Consider the following 17,642-nt stretch of genomic DNA (forward strand, 5'->3'; position numbering starts at 1 on the left):
ATTTTTGCTCTAATTTCAACTGAGTTGCTCTCAAGGCCATCTTCAGTGATCTCTTGTTCTTTTCAGCAGGTGTGAAGGGCGTTGATACTAGCAGTTTCATACTTCCTTTGCTGTACTGTCCTTTATCAGGGAAAAAATATGTATGTCAATGAAAAAAAAAAAAGTTACTTCAGAATTTGCTTTGTTCTCATGCCTCCGTAATGGAAATGTGAAGCTAGAGCTTTTTTGTAGAGTCACAGAATCATAGAATATCCTGAGTTGGAAGGAACTCATAAGGATCATAGAGTCCAACTCCTGGCTCCACACAGGACAACCCAAAAGCAGACTGTATGTCTGAGAGCACTGTCCAAACACTCCTTGAAATCCAGAAGCTCGGTGCTGTGCCCACAGCCCTGGGCTGTTCCATGCCCACCGCCCTCTGGTGCAGACCCTGTCCCCAACCCCTACCTGCCCTCCCCTGACAGCTCCATGCCATTCCCTCGGGCCCTGTCGCTGTCACACAGAGCAGAGCTCAGCGCTGCCCCTCCTCTCCCTGTGAGGAACTGCAGCCGCCATCAGGCCTCCCCTCAGCTCCTCTGCTCTGGGCCGAGCAAACCCAGGGACATAAGCCACCCTTCATACATCTTCCCCTCCATGCTCTGCCCCATCTTTGTAGCCCTCCTTTGGATGCTAAAACAAAAAATATGAGTAATAAAATGTCTTTCTTTTCAAATACTTCACTCGTATTCAGCTGTCTTATGATTAAAATTTAAGCTTTTTTAAAAGAGGTTATTCTGTAGTGTGATGGGTATTTTCTTTTTGTCTATATGCCTAAGAAAAGGTGATGCTCTAATAATCTGGAAACCTAAAAGCCATTGTGTTTCTTTTAGGTGGAGTATAATGTCATATGAACTAAAATTACCAGCAAAGCCTTCAATTCCTTCAGTCACTGTTGAAGAAGAGTCAGAGGAATGCCAGGTGAAGTTTCACTTCTGATTTCTTTTTCATGGGCTTAACTTTGAGCCGCTGGAATGACAGAGTTTGAAATATCATTACAACACTTCTGTGCAAAATAGAAACAGGTGTTTTCCGATCTGCTAGTTCAGTGCAGTTAGTAGCTGCTCACTGTGTTTATATCAAACAATCCTGGTTTCAAGTTCTGTGTTACCAGAAATGAATGAAGCGAAAAAATCTTCAGCAGAGCTGTAGAAATAAATTGGTAAATGTATACTGAAGAAAAAAAAATGACATAATGTTTTCTACTTACTTTGAATTTGGAATAAGCATTGAGAAAAACACTTTGAAGGCAATGGTTGTTTTCTGAAAGAGTGAAGCTGTTGGAACTTGTAGAAAGAGAGAATCTGTTGGAGCTTGTAGAAGTCAGTTAGATTGGGTGATACCACCTGTTGTCCTTTCAAAGAGCTTGAAATCGTAAGTGATTTCAGAAAAAGGAAATTGTAGTCTATCTTTAAAGCTAGATTTGTGTTTATATGGTCTGATAAGGATTTGATTTTGTTGGAGAATGAGATGCTTAAATCAAATTAATTGACATAAAAAGATTGATTAAGATGACAAAGTAATGTATTCCTAAAGAAGTTAATGCATGTCAACTTTAGCTCAAAATTACTTGAGAAGCAATAATTAATCAGGAGGTTCTTTAATGATTTAATGATTCAGGCTGTCTTAATTGGCAGAGAGGTTATAACCTTTGACATCTTGCTGGATATGAAGATACAGAGAGGCTGGGACTGCTCTGACTGTAATTCTAATGTTATTGTTTCCAGTGTCAGCAATGCAAATTTGAGGTTTTGTTGTCTCTAATTTTGCAAGACTCTTAACATTTTCAAGTTTATATTCACCTTGTAAATACATTTTCTTCTTGTTTGTTCTGGCTTTGAAGTTATGTTTAGCCTCTCCTGAAAATATAACTAAGTAGTTTTACAAAACCTCTTTTTTTGGAAAATGTTTGTATATTTTGTATAACTCAGTAGTTATACAAAACCTCTTTTTTGGAAAACCAGTTCTGCAGTTTATTACTCTGATTTGGAGAAAGCCATTTACTTTTGAGCACACTGTTAAATCTCTTTGTGTGTAATTTATTGAGTTATGATATTTTGGAACAGATAACTAACCTTACAGTAATTAATGTATTCAAGTGCAGTGCCAAAATTAACTATAAGTACATAGCTGATTCTTTTTCTTTGAGTTTCAAGAGAACTATTTCACTTGATTTGGCCCCAGAAGACTTTACTATTGTTCAAAACGTTGTTCATTCTTACAGATGAAATGTAGGTATTGTTTTCTTCCCTTGAAATTAAAATTCATAGAATGGTTTGGGTTGGAAGGGACCTTTAAGATCATCTAGTTCCAACCCCTTCTACAGGCAGGGATACCTCCCTCTGGACCAGGTTGCTCAAAGCCCCATCCAGCCTGGCCTTGAATGCCTCCAGGGAGAGGACATCCACAGCTTCTCTGGGCAACCTGTTCCAGCATCTCACCACCCTCACAGTAAAGAATTTATTCCTAATATCTAGTCAAAATCTACCCCCTTCCAATTTAAAGCCATTTCCTCTTGTTCTGTTGCAACATGTCCTTAAAAAAAGTCCTTCCCCAGCTTTCCTGTAGGCCCCCCTCAGGTTCTGAAAGCCGCTATAATGTCCCACCAGAGCCTTCTCCAGGCTGAAGAACCCCAGCTCTCTCAGCCAGTTCTGATAGGGAAAGTTCTCCAGCCCTCTGATCATCTTTATGGCCCTCCTCTGGTCCCTCTCCAACAACTCCATGTCCTTCTTGTGCTGGGGGCTCCAGAACTGGACGCAGGTGGGGTCTCACAGGGCAGAGCATAGGGGCAGAAGCACCTCCCTCACCCTGCTGGTCACACTTGATGCACTCAGGATACAGTTGGCCTTCTGAGCTACAAGCGCACACAGTTGATTTACTGTCAGAGCTCTATAGCTAAGGTTGGGTTTTAGAAGTTAAAAAAGTGATATATCTGGTAAATAATAAATATTAAAATGAATATTAAAAGAAGAGTGATAGGTATATCCATGTCAAGGACAAAAACACGCTGAGGCATCTTAAAAGATTCCTAAAAGAAGCCATCAGAAAATTTCAAACTGCAGTTATTTTTAGCTCTAAGTCTGGAATGTGGTTAGAATTTTCTCTTAAATATGAGATATGGATCTATGCCTGTTTTGAGGCAGAATAGTGTGTGAACATGATTCTGATCTCTTCTGAATCTTTTGTAACTTTTGTAACACTCAGGAATTCCTCTTGGCAGGAAAAGTAGGAAAATGCACACTTTTCTTCCAAACACTTTTTATGAAATCTAATTAATGATGAATCACAAAGGATTTTCTTTGACAACATTATACCAAGTCTTACAGCCTTCATCAGCAGGAATACTTGGGGAGTAGGATACCGTTTGACAGCAAAAAGAAAATGAAGATAATAACCACAGACATTTGACTTAGTCAAGCTGCTTAGCTTCATGGAAACTTTGCTTGTTTTGGAAATAAAATAAATTAGATTATTATTGTTTAGTATGTAACAAATCTGAAAAGATGGTAGATTGTTTCTACCACATGGGCTTCTTTTAGCTTTTTTAGAAAAAGGAGGAAAAGAGCTGTTCAAGGATCAAGTTCTCAGATACAGTGTTATTTTGAATATTAAAAATTCATTATGTGAAATTTGGTATGTAGATAGGAGCAGCATTGCCAGCTGCTTGACCTTGCAGTAGATCTGCCATGGAAATCCTGCGATGTTTAAGGTGTTTTGAAACTCAAGTTGGTGTCAAATGCTGAAAAGTGTGGAAATTGAAGTCTTCTTTCCTCTCTGTTTTCAGATATCTGCTTACGAGGATTCAGTTGCTGCTCATCTTGCAAAAATTCTCAATTCTGATCAGCACTCAGTTGTCATATCTTCTGCCAAGTGAGTCCGACATTTTTATGTACTGTGTAGGATAAATCCTCTGTGTAATGTTACAACCATGGTAACCTTCTGTCTAAGCCCAATTTGCTTATGGTAGGCCCAGCTGGTTTTACTTAACACCTTTGAGCAGATGTTTGTTCTGCAAAGGTTTTATGTAGTCCAATTGGAAATAGATAATAATGAAAGCAGTAGCATTTTAAAACAAATTACATAATATTATTATAAAATGCTTTTAATTCACTCACAATTCACACAGATTACATATGAAACATGTAGTTGCTAATGTAAATATGTGACCTACTTCACCTCACATTTATTCTGCTTTGATTTATGCATGCCTGTATCATTAAGAGGACAAAAAGCTTCACTGCTGTGAAGCAGAATTTCAAATCAGTAGCTTTGTTACAGCTGTTTGTGGCAATTCTATAAACAGTGGTCTCCGACAACCAGGTATTTTCTCTTTCTGCAAACAGAAACTTAAAAGTGAGAGAATTGCTCTACACATCATGGACATATCTGAAATAAGTATTCTGTGTATACCTTCTCACAGAATATTCAGAAATACATCTGTCTGTCATTACATCTCATTGTCTTCTGCTAAAAGCAAGTTAACAACATTTCATTTTTAAAGCATACATAGTGCATGTTGAAAGTAAAACTGCAGAATTTTATTATTACTCAGAATTCTAAATTGTATCTGTATCTTGTTAAATCTATTTATTTCATGTAAAATAAATTAATATTGATCATGTTAATGTAAGTTCTTAGAAATAAGATGCATGCAATGGCTTAAATGAAAGAAGAAAAAGAGGACTTTTTTTAATAGATTTTCACTTGAATTTTGCAAACCCTGGAGAAAAATATCATTTGCAAAACTCATTTGACAACAAAAATAGTGTATGACAGTATGCATATAAATCACTTGCCATAAGATTTTTTTAATTCAAAATGCGTTTATTTTATTTTATTTTATTTCTCCCCCTTTTCTATTATTACCAAGAATATTGTGTGAAACTGTAAAGGACTTTGTTGCCAAAATAGGGAAGACTTACGAAAAACCAGTGGAAAATGCAGATGAAGCTGATGCCATGGCAATTAAAGTAAGACTACGACTATTTTCCTATTTTCTGGGTTGTTTTTTTCTTTTTTGTTTTCTTTTTTCTTTTTTTTTTGTTAAGTTTTTAGCACATGGGTGTTTAATTTTCAAACGGCTTCTGGATGTCCATTTTGGCTTCCTTTTCATGCAATGACGTTTGAATTCTGCTCTTCTGAGTGCTTAGACCATCTTTGCACTGTTAGATCTCTACAAACTCTACACATTTTTTGCCTTTACAAAAGATAAAACACAGAATATACATAGAGATTGAGTTAATTTGCATTAGTATTTATACTTTTGTCTGAAGGTGATTACACACTACAGGAAAACAATCAACTAGTGAGAGAGTATGATGGAAGAATGAAGGGAAGAGAAATTACAGCATTAAAAATAAAAGTTAAAGCTACAAATTGTAGAGCTCAAGTTGCAGAAACGTTGAAAAAGACAGGAGGATTTTGTCTGACCAACAAAATTTCATGAACTGAAAAGAAGAAAACAAAATCGCTAACAATCCCAGAGTCCAAAGATTGACAAATTGCAATTACTTCTGATTCACATTTCATGGAATCATTGAGTGGCTTAGTTTGGAGGGGACTTTAAAGATCATCTACTTCCAGCTTCCTTGCCATAGGCAGGGCTGCCATCTACCAGATCAGGCTGGTCATCCAACCTGGCCTTGAATGCTTGCAGGGATGGGACATCCACAGCTTCTCTGGTCAACCTGTGCTAGCACCTCACCACCCTCTGAGTAAAAAACTTCTTTCTAACATGTATCCTAAATCTCCCCTCTTTTAGTTTCTTTCCTCCTCCTGGGGCCTCATGAGAGCAGAGCAGAGGGGTACAATCCCCTCCCTCTCCTTGTTGACCACCAACCTTTGGATGCAGCCTGGGATTCTGTTGGCCCTCCAAGCTGCAAGGCTTATGTCCAGCTTTTGTCCATTTTTTTATGCCCTGTTTCTATTAAACAAAGCAATTTGCCTCTTTTCCAGTGTACCTAGAAAAGGCAATTGATTAGGGCAAAAGAGATATTTGACAGTGCTTCCTCAGTGCCAATTCACTTGCTTAAATGTACAGCTGTGTTGTCAAAAAATAACACCATGTGTTTTCAGTCTAATGGCTAGCATGTCTTCATAGGTTGTTCCTCTGGGATGCTGACTGCCCATAATTAGTTATACTGTGTGGTGTGGACAAATCTGGTAGCCCTGATTTGTTGCTGACTGTCAGAAGAAGAGTAGGATCTAATCTATATCGTAGAAGAGTAGAATGGCTTTAGTTGAAAGGGACATCATAGATCATCCAGTTGCAAACTCTTGCTGTGTGCAGTGCCAGCCACCAGATCAGACTGCCCAGGGTCCCATGCAGCCTGGCCTTCAGTGCCTCCAGGAATGGGGCATCCACAGCTTCTCTGGGCAAGTATCCTACTTAAATGGCAGTCTGAGTTTAGCACTATGTGTTGTTTTAGTCAGAATGTAGCTTTTTTTGGTTATAGTTGCTTCCAGCAAGTTGAATGTTGCAGGGTCTGTCTACCAACAGTCCATGCAAACGTACTCATAATCTGGTAGTACAAAATGTTGAACCCATGTTTAGATTTAACATCAATAATTTCATAGAGACATAGGCACAATTTTAGTTCATACCATACGGAGAATGTAGATCTCTCTCTGTAATATCATGCTTAATTTCCTCAAGATGTTCACCTTTGTTGCTTTTTAGCGTATGTGTATTCTTTCCCCCTTTTCTTAGTGTTCAGAGCTAAATGAAAAGCTCGACCTGTTGCTCCAAGCGCTTCATACAGAAGCCCAGGCTGCTCCTATTCTCCCAGGCGTCACTCCTCCCATTGTTGAAGAAGAAGGAGAGGAGTTTTCAAGTGAGGAATCCTTGTCTGAAAGTAAAGAGCAATTAGTGGAGTGTGTTGCAAAGTCTTCCACCCAGAAACTCTTCAAGCCGAGAGAACAGTTGATGCTCCGGGCAAACAGCTTAAAGAAGGCTGTGAGGCAGATCATTGAACAAGCAGAAAAAGGTGCACATTCATCTTTACTGATAAGGATGCTTTTTTTTCCCCTTAAAGCTAGCATAAATTCTAATATTGAACCTTGAAATTTCTGTTGTTACATGTACATGCTTATTATGAACTTCAAGGACAAGAAATGCAGCATGTTTAGAAGTTGATGATGGTCTGTTTGCATATATGAATACATATTTATGCATGTGTGTGCATGTATACGTGTCTTTTGTAATTATCAACCTTCAGAAAATGATAGTTTCTGATGGAATTATATCAATGGGCAAAGGACTGCTATAGAATCATTTTCACTGGAGAGGCAAAATAGAAATCTCTTGTTAATATTTTTAAACTTGCAGCTACAGAAAAAAAACCCTAATGCTAGTTTTCTTTTCATGTGTATTTTCTGTAGAGATCTTTAAACTTTTTCTTATTTTTATTTTATTTTATTTTTTAAAATAAGCAGTTGTGGATGAGCAGAATGCTCATAGTGAAGAACAAGTGAACCAGTCCCCCGTAGAATATAGCAAGGAGTTAGACGAATCCAAAGAAGAGGAAAAAGAGGAAGATACAAAGGAATTTGAATCCCAGACAAGTGAGTAAAGCAGTAATAAAATCATTTTAAACTGTGCAGTCTTTATACATAGTTGGTTGCATAGTTAAATAAGGTTCGATTATTTGCATTGTTTTTATTACTCTCTGAGAAACATCTTCTTTGTCTATGATGTTTCATTTTGGCTATTCAAGTGTTTGGTTACTGCATGTAAAGTAGTATTCATGGAATAGTATTGCCAACTTATGTTCTGACACAGAATAGTACTAATTCACGTATTCAAATGATAGGGTAAAATCTCTCCTTCATGTGTCCAGTACAAAATCTGTCAGCAACTGGCTGCAGTGAAAGGTCTGTCTATGAGGGACCCTCACTTTACCCTAAGCCACAGCAAGTCTTCACAAGATGCAGTCCTCCTGAGGTTCTGCTGGTGTCTCTGCCAGTGGTTCCTACCTTAGAAATGCATCATTAGATCCTTGGGGCTTCTGTTGATTCAGGATCTCACATGTCTTTTTCTCCAGGAGTGGATATCAGACTTTGTACAGTGATTGTCTCTCCATTAGCCCCCCTAACCATTAACCAATCTCTAACCTCTAGCCAACACAATGCATGTTGATTGTCCTGTTTCAACAGTTCCAGCTCACAGAGGATGCTGGCACTAAGAATGGCCTGGTCCTAATGCCACTGATGCAAAATAAAATTAAACACATGTTCACATGTGTTTATATATATATATATAAAACCCCTGGTTTCTTGGTAGTACAATTTCTGTGCCTATTGCAGAAATATGTTATTCTTCATCCATCTGAAATATGTGAAATAGAGTGCATATTAATGTTGTCAGTGGGAGATAGCTGCTTAGGGAGAAAGTATAAAACATAGATTCAATTATCTGCAATGAAACATCAGTTCTACTCATTAGGGCTCTGTTGTTTTTATCAGAGCATGAACAGCAAAAGTTTATCTTTATTGTAGTTATCCCCATGAGCCTCATCTGTCAAATAAAGAGCAGCTGTTCTGTTGATTTTCCTATTTAATGTAACTGCCTTGTTCCCAAGTACAGAGAGAACAGACTGCATGAATAGCACTGTGAATTTTTCAGTAGTGTTAAGAAAAATATAAGTTAATTGTGTTCTGAATATTATATTTTACCCTCTGAGATTATTTCTGGTCACTTGATGAAGGTAATATTTTTGCATATGTTAATTAACTTCATTTAAGTATTTCATAACTCCTGTTGGATACAGCTTGCCATTTTTGTTTCATTTTTTTTATCATTATAGTATAGTGTTTTATCATGCCCATATACAAATAGATATATACACATTATTGACCTTCTTGGCCACCTGGGCACACTGCTGGCTCCTATTCTTATCGTATCTTCGCTTTCCCCTTGATTTTCTTTCCATTCTTTTTTTCTGGACTGTTACTTGCCTTTGTCACCAACAATTTGACCAGCTGCCAAATTTACATCTTGCAAGATTTTCTTCATCTATATTCTGTAAAATTTTTAACACATAAATGTTTTCAATTATTTGGGGAATTCCTGCTATTTGTGAAAAAGAAATGATGGCAAACTGATCTCTTTTGTGGTCCCTGTACTGCAGAAGATAATATCTGAACGTGGCTTTTCCTTCCCTTGCAGTTTTCAGTTTGGTTGTAGATAAAGATATCAGTGTTTTGGTTGATGTTTTCAGAAACCTGATGCAGGCAGGAGGTCAATTTTAGCTGCTTAGAGCAAGGATTATTGCTGTTCATCAGGTGGCCTAATTTCATCCTGGGTTTTATAATAGCTATCTATAACAGAAATACTATAAATATATAATATTTTGGTTTCTCTTATATTATATTTAATATATAATGTGGATATATTTATAAGTAATTGCATGTTAAATTTAAGTTCAAATTCATATTAATTCATTGACATTTATCCTTTAATAATAATTGATATTTTTCTTTCCAAAGTCTGCATTTTTGTGAAACTTGATCATAGAATCATAGAACGGCCAGGGTTGAAAAGGACCACAATGATCATGTAGTTTCAACCCCCCTGCTATGCGCAGGGTCACCAACCACCAGACCAGGCTGCCCAGAGCCACATCCAGCCTGGCCTTGAATGCCTCCAGGGATGGGGCATCCACAACCTCCTTGGGCAACCTGTTCCACTGCGTCACCACCTTCTGTGCGAAAAACTTCTTCCTAATATCTAACCTAAACCTCCCCTGTCTCAGTTTAAAACCATTCCCCCTTGTCCTATCACTATCCACCCATGTAAACAGTCGTATCCTCTCCTGTTCTGAGTTTTCTTCCTGGTATTTAGAAGAAAAAATGTTGTGTGAGGGACAAGGAAGTTTCTCACTGAAACATAACAGATAAATGCTTCTGAATTACTTTCAAGGCTGTAAAACAGTGCATTTGCCACAATTGCTCTAGTAAGTTCTCTTTCTTTTACCTCTGAACAGGTAAAACTGCACCAAGATCTCCTGATCGACGTACAAGTCGAGGTTTCCATTCTCAGACAGGCTCTTTCTCTGCTCCAGCTTTGGCTGCCAGCAAAGAGAACCTCCCTGTCCTTAACACTAGGATTATTTGCCCAGGTAATTGTGATTTTAAAATCTGGTGTTCCTCATTCTCTGTTAATATTGCCTTCTGTTCTCCTTCTTGCTGTCAAATAATACTTCATGCCTGGTGCTCTACATGGAAATAGAACCCTCCAAATTCATTTGAACTGACAAACACTCCTTCATGTTGTATTGTTTAGTAGGAAGTGCAAAGGAATGTAGAATACTTCTGGTCATTTGGCACAACACCAGGTGTAGTAGAAGTGTTGCATTTGATTCTGGATGATGAAAAATTGGAATGCAGGATCTTCTATCATTCATCCTAACCAATGGAGGGTCTTAAGGGTCTGATCTCCTGTATAGCTGAAACAAATCTGTTCCTACCCAAATGCAATTAATAGTAGGGGGCACCAATAAATCACTGTTTTAACTAACTTAATTAATGCATTTTGTGAATGATGGATATGAACTCACATTTTTCTTTAGGTCAATTTAAGCGAAAGCTTTTAGAAAATATTTCCCTCTACTTATTTGCATTGCATAGTATTTTGTGTTGTGCTCAGTGATCAAAGTAGGCATGGATTGGTCATCAAGTCTTCAGGAGCCTCTCGCTCAGTTCATGCTTACCAAGCTAAACATGTAAGCATTCACTGAAGCGTAGCTGCTAGTTGCAGAACCAACCACATGAATGTTGATCTTATGACAGTTGCCTTCCAAAGGACAGGATGAAAAGAAAATTGTGATGATTTTGGGGATGAAAGTTAGACTGAGTAAAAACTCTAATGATATTTCTGAGTGTTAGATGGCTGATTTGGTTGTATGCCAACCATTGAATGTTGGCCTGAAATCTTGAATTTTCTCTGTTACCTTTTTCTATGGTGGTACCTGAAGATTTAGCCAAACCTCAGCATAACTGACTTTCTGTTCAGGACAACTAGAATCCGGAAAAGATAATCAATATAGATAAAAATTAAGATAGAATCTCAACTCCTCCATACAAGGATCTGATGAATGTTTTGTTTCAGAATTATATCACATTATGACAATATATGTTTCTCTATTTAAGAAATCAATATTGTTTAGTTGTTTTCTTGATATTTTTGTTTCTTTTTATCAGGTTTAAGGGCTGGCCTAGCTGCTTCTATTGCAGGAAGTTCAATTATTAGCAAAATGTTACTGGCTAACATTGATCCATTTGGTGCTACACCATTTATTGACCCGGATCCAGATTCATTGTAAGCAATTTTTTTTTTTCCAACATTTACTGTTTCACTTTACTTAGCATCACTTTTAAGCTTTTTAGCTTGTCATAATTTGTATTTTTCACTATGAAATTCTGTTTTGCTATCTATTTTCTGTAGACCTCAAGGTCTGAAAACATGCTGGATTGTGCCATTTTAGAATAAGCCCTTAGTTATGAGTAGCCCAGGATTGTCTTGTAGCATCAGAAATAACGGAAAACATTTGCTCACTTACTCCTTGCACGGTCTCTGAAAGAACAAGAACATCAGTACATCAGAACTGGATTATCTTGCCTGAGCTGCTGGTCTGCACACAAGCTAAGCTGCCAGCAAAACACTGAAGCAGGCCCTTGGGGTGGAGGAAGAAGTGTCTGCCTAAGGGTTGGGCCAGTAAGGCAGAAAACCTAAATTGTTTCTGCTTCCCAGAATTGGATGTAGCATTGACACAGATTTACGGATGGCATCTGAGCTGTGGGCTGTGGCCCTGCATGAAAACTCTAAAACAAAGCACTGCTGTGCCAGTACCACCAACATGTCTAAATACAGCCTTGGTGCTCAGCCCACTTTGGTGCTGCTGTCTCAGAGCTGTGTACAAGGCAGATCTTTCCTCCTATTCCACTGTTATTTTGAGTTTGGTGGAGATATTGGGGTATGTTACAGTTTCTTCTTTCTCCTACCAGAAGCTACTTCCACTTGCAAAGGAGACAGCAGCCAATCTGTCTCTTGACAACCATTAGGCTCCCTCAGGGAGGTTCAGAGGAACTGTTGTGTGATGTATCCTGTTGATGTGTCTGCTTCCAGTGTCTTGGTCATAGTTCTGTGTACCTGGGAACTGTAAAAATGTACAACTAATTATCTCTTTTCTTCTAAAAGGGAGGGATATTCAGAAAAATGTGTCATGAACAACTATTTTGGAATTGGGTTAGATGCAAAAATTTCACTTGAATTTAATAACAAGAGAGAAGAGCACCCTGAAAAATGCAGGTAATTGTCAGTAACAGGGCTGAGACATTTCTATACATTTCATTTTCCTTATCTCTGTAATTGAGTTCTTTGCTTTTTCTTTCTCCTACAAGTACAAGACATAATATGTGTATTTCAGTATGTTATTTTACCTGTTTGCAGAAGCCGGACAAAAAACATGATGTGGTATGGAGTTCTTGGCACAAAAGAGCTACTGCAGAGAACTTACAAGAACTTAGAACAAAAAGTTCAACTTGAGGTAATTTTTGTTCATAGGTAGAATGAACTTTTTTTTTTTTTTTTTGCTTCTGCAGCATGTAATGATGAATATGATTCCCCTTGAAAACTTTCAGAGTTCCTGCGTCAGCCCAGGCTTGTAAAATCCTTCCCTCAAACACACTGTCTAAAAACATTCTATGTAAGAGGCAATTCCCCAGGTGATTTATTGGATTTAAATGTCAGTATTTAAATATCTCAAGATACCTGGTTTCATGTTTGTTGTAAATGCTTTTTAAAAAACGTTTAAAATGTGTTGCATAGATAATACATAAAGGATGCTTTTTAATGTGCACTGCCTTAGATTGAGAGGTTGGGTTTTAAGGACAATGGACAGAGTGGTGCATACACTAAACAGAAGGAAAAGTTTTCCAAATTTTAATCCTTCGGGTTCATTTTAAACTATCTGACAGCTTGATTACACATACAGAGAGAGCACACAGATGGCCTTAGGAAAAAAATCCTGGCAGAAGAGGAAAGATTCTGAGTGAGCATCACAAGAAGCACAGCTACACCTACAGAGACTTTCTCAAATAGGTGTTTGTGATAACCACACAGAGTAAGAGAAAAGTATTATCACAGCAACAACAAATGAGGTATAAATTATCTGAACATCATTATTTTTTTAGGTTGTAGCACCAAATCTAAGTCTTATTCACAATACTAGGACTTTACAGGAGATGATATAAATAGTCACCAAATGCACAAAATGGCTGTGCAACAGTCATGGTTGTGTTCACTCAAAGAATATTTAGGCTGGAGGTTGACAGAAAAAATAAACAGTGTCTTTTTTTTTCTTCATGCTAACTATTTTACTATTTTTACATGATGTTTATATGAAGATAAACATCATAAATTTATGTTCTGTTGTAACATATATCATTGTAAGTTCATAGAATCATTAAGATTGGTAAAGATCTCCAAGATCATCCAGACCAACCATCCACCTACCACTCATATTTTCCCCACTAATATTTCCCCCCCTGAGTACATCTCCATGTTTCTTGAACACCTTGGAACTCTTTCCCTCACTGAGCTTTAGGAGGATATTTTATGGTAGAGTCAGCTTGTTGTTACCTAACAATTGAATAATTATCAAGGAATTATGCAGTAGTTAGTGAATATAATGACAACCAGGAGCATCATATATGCTGCAGATAGAATTCTAATTTAACGATATTCGAATAAGATTCAAATAAGATTCAAAAAGGTATTCATATCTGACCTCTCCATAATTATTTTTGAATATATCTGCAAGTAAAACAGCAAGTAGAAATTCATATCTATTATTGCCTTGCATAATATCAGCCTTATGTTAAAACTTGTGATGAGGTGCTCAGCTTTGGAAAATTAAAAATATCAGTTTCAGGAATTGGAGGCAAACCTCTACTGCAATACAAATGGCTATGCAGCATCTGTTAATATCAGAGCATATGTTGGCTACTGACACATTTTGATGGAAATGTTTAACTGTGTCTTGTTGCTGACATTAAAGCATGAAAAGAAAATGCTAATCATATTCTGGAAATATTATATCTCTTTCTCCTCTTGATACAATTGCTGAAGAGTTCCTCCTTATTTTCTAGAGATTTCTACTTCACTTGTATAATTCTATTTCCATGGCATTAGTAACTTGGTAATTTAGCAATCTTCTTTAAAAGAAACTTTACCTCCAAATTCATTGTCTCCAAAGTGACATTAAATCCAGCATGTAGATTCTTAGATGTCCTGTTCACTTTAAATACATGCTTGTGGTGCTGCTGCAGGACAGCACTTGTGGCCAAAGATTTTTTCACTGTAAATGTCCTCTGATCACAAGTAAAGTGAGATTGACCTGACCGACATGATTCTGTGATTGTATTGAGTAGTGCTTGTTGTTGCTTATGATTTTTACAGGATAAAGAGGACCAACCTCTTACCTGCAACCCCTCCCCACCAAACTCCTGCACACAGCCAAGGTGACAAATCTGGAGTCAGTCCAGATTTGTCTTTGCACTTCTGGGAGGACAGTGAGTTATTTGTGCAGGAAGCCATGTATACAAGTCACAGAATCACAGAAACACCAAGGTTGGAAAAGACCTACAAGATCATCCAGTCCAATCATCCACCTATCACCAATAGTTCTCACTAAACCATATCTCTCAACACAAAATCCAAACGTTCCTTGAACACCTCCAGGATTAGTTACTCCACCACCTCTCTCAGCAGACCATTCCAGTGCCTGACCACTCTAAACAGACCTAAGAATGTTTATGTTTAACATGTTTGTGGCCATGCCACAATGTGTTTTTATATTTTATAATTTGTTTTATGTTGGGTTTTGGGTTTTTTTTTCCCCCACTTAATGGGATTACCTAAACAACAAGCAAATTGCAATTTTGGCAGTGCAGATACTGGATGGGTAAATAAAGCTTTTGTAATGTCAGTGGGCATTACTGTCTTACCGTGTACACTCAAAGAATTAGCTTTCCTCATTGCACAGAGATTTGTATTCCTTGATAGACAATACATGGTTAAAATGTATGAGAAATTTAGCAGTTAAGAGTGTTAAAATGCTTCTTGGAAGAATCATAGAACACCTCTGCTGTAGAGACTCGTCATCTCTGCAAAAATTGTTGCTGAAATTGGTGAGGAAAAGATTATTAGAGCTGCTCCGCTGTGTGGGTGGAATAGGCTTCTGTCAACCTATTAATGAGTCTGTCCTCCCTGACAGCTCTAGTGATTCTTCATGTATTAAAACAGCCAACTGCTGTTATCACGTTATTTATATACTGAATGAGCTTTTATCCATTACAGTGTGATGGACAGTACATCCCTCTTCCAAGTCTGCAGGGCATAGCTGTGCTAAACATTCCCAGTTATGCTGGTGGGACCAATTTCTGGGGAGGAACCAAGGAAGATGATGTGAGTAATATTGAACAGAAGTGACCTTCTAGGGAGTCTACTTGAGTTTAAACCATATTGTCTTGTGTTTGATTTTTTAATTGAGAATATATATGCCATGATTTTGCATTGTCTTTTGTCATGTTCTGTTGTAAATGAGGTTTCTCAATGCATACATTCCTCTGTTACAGTCTAACGATAAGGAAAATGGGCAAAGATGATCACACAGTTTATATCCAAATTTTTCTCCTCCTTTTCAAACAGCTTTGAGCTAATGAGTGGTCATTCAGAAATGAGGAGGGTACACTTAGTGATTGGTAATTAAGTGGGGATAGTAATCTGCTTTTTCAGTACTACTTTCATTGAGCTTTTTTCCCTTCTGCCTCAAATCTCTTAAGAAATGTTGCACTACTCAGATATCTGAATGTTTTACAATGTGAAGCAGTCTGACTGCTGCTCTCTGCTTCATGCCCAGTGCAGCCATTGTAATTGCTAGCAGATTATCTCAATTCTGAATGTCCCAATGTACTGTGAGATCTGACTCACCTAAAACTGTACTTGCAAATTAGAGTGTTTTAATATCAACAGTCCAGGACTTTTTTTCACCAGAATGCTTTTGCTTTCTTGTGACTTACGATTCTCTGGTTAATACATACATAAAAGTCACACACACACACAAAAAAATCCTGAATGTGTTTCAGTGTCCTTTTATTATTTTTGGTAGGTGTCAGAGAATGGCACTTACATTTATATTTGGCTATGGGTGTCTAATGTTCACATTCATAGCCTTGAAGCATCTCTAACATCTGCTTAGCTCCTATTCAGGAGATCTTTTTCTCTCTGGGCCGTTTCACTGAGAGAGATCCGTCCTAGCTTTCATACTGGCATACAGCAAGTGTATATGTCTTAGAGCTGTTTTATTGATATTTGTGGTTGTCTGTTGCCAGAAAAGTGACATGTTTATTCTGGACAAAGTTAGGAACGTAATTCACTGCTTTTACTGCAATCCTGAGTGACTGATGTCATTGATGGTGATGATCTGAAATGCTGCCAGTTCTGCTTAGCTGGACAAAAGGAAGATGTTGCCTTGATGGCTGTGACTCCAGGCCCAATACAGTTGCATTTTCATTCTTTGACACTTGTCTGTTCAAGACTTACTTCATTGCCATCCTGGGATGCTGTGAGGACAATTGACACTTGGATGAGGTACTAAACGATGGCAACTGTGCAGCCTTTTACCTGAGAGGAGTTCCTCAGTCCCTTGGCTAAAGCCACATCAATGCCTGGGGTGAAGACTCCCATTGGCCAGGAGAGCAATAGGAACCAAAGCTCTTCCTTGTTTCCCATCCTCACCCTCCCTAAGACATAGCTGCAGCGATTAGCTGGTTTATGCAGTCCTGGATCTTCATTCTCTTGTTCTTCAGGATTCACCAGGAAACCCACTCTCCAGGGGCAAAACCTGACTAGTTTTGGCTTTAGACTCCTTTTGAGGGTTTTCTCTCTTGTATGGCTTCTGGTGTCACCAAAGCAGCTTACTTTGCGCATGGTGCCAATTCAGTTTGCCTGAGCACCACTCAGAGAAATGGTCTCTTTACCCACTGCAATCTTACTGGAGTCATATCTGCTCATTTTTCTCCCTTGTTGCTCCCAGTTCCATGTCAATATGAAATAGTCAGTCTTCAGGTGCCTTAGGGGTAGGGTTAATCCCTATCTCTTTTGAATGAGTTGAACTCCAGCCTGAGATACCCCTCTAACACATCTGAGTTTTGCTGCAGAGCACCAGCTGCCAGTGGCACACACTTGGCTTTGTGCCCTTTTGTTAACTCATGGAAATTCAAAGCTTTGAGTGGATCAGGATGTTTGTTCCACACAAAAGCAGTTTTCACATTTACTGCAGATAATTATTTACACTGAAAACAAGATTCTTCTCACTATTAAAGCAGCATTTATCAAAGCTGAGAGTGGGCTCAGACACTGGTTTCCAGAGAATACAGACTATAGGAAGGTAAGCATTTCTGAGAAAAAAACACACTATTACTCATCTTAACTTCAAGCACCTCTTAGATATTAAATACCTTAGCTGAGTGGAGGTTTGAACTAGCCCTTCATCTTGTGTTGAAAAACATTCCTTAGTCTGCATACTGAACTGTGCCACCCTTTG

The 17,642-nt window shown here is 38.0% G+C and overlaps 1 protein-coding gene across 5 annotated transcripts in view; it reads left to right on the forward strand.

The window, feature by feature from the left end:
- The window catches only part of DGKH (diacylglycerol kinase eta), a 168,537-nt gene that overhangs the window by 120,692 nt on the left and 30,203 nt on the right, over positions 1-17,642 (forward strand). For all 5 annotated transcript variants that reach the window (XM_085215804.1, XM_085215803.1, XM_085215806.1 and 2 more), the window contains 10 exons: positions 870-957; positions 3,821-3,906; positions 4,907-5,006; positions 6,746-7,022; positions 7,471-7,599; positions 10,020-10,154; positions 11,236-11,353; positions 12,233-12,343; positions 12,485-12,581; positions 15,395-15,502. In XM_085215804.1, coding sequence (XP_085071930.1) covers positions 870-957; positions 3,821-3,906; positions 4,907-5,006; positions 6,746-7,022; positions 7,471-7,599; positions 10,020-10,154; positions 11,236-11,353; positions 12,233-12,343; positions 12,485-12,581; positions 15,395-15,502 — 1,249 coding nt within the window. The remainder of the gene's footprint in view (positions 1-869; positions 958-3,820; positions 3,907-4,906; positions 5,007-6,745; positions 7,023-7,470; positions 7,600-10,019; positions 10,155-11,235; positions 11,354-12,232; positions 12,344-12,484; positions 12,582-15,394; positions 15,503-17,642) is intronic.

This window comes from Meleagris gallopavo, chromosome 1, assembly GCF_905368555.1.
Source record: "Meleagris gallopavo chromosome 1, MGAL_WU_HG_1.1, whole genome shotgun sequence".
Classification (NCBI taxonomy): Eukaryota; Metazoa; Chordata; class Aves; order Galliformes; family Phasianidae; genus Meleagris; species Meleagris gallopavo.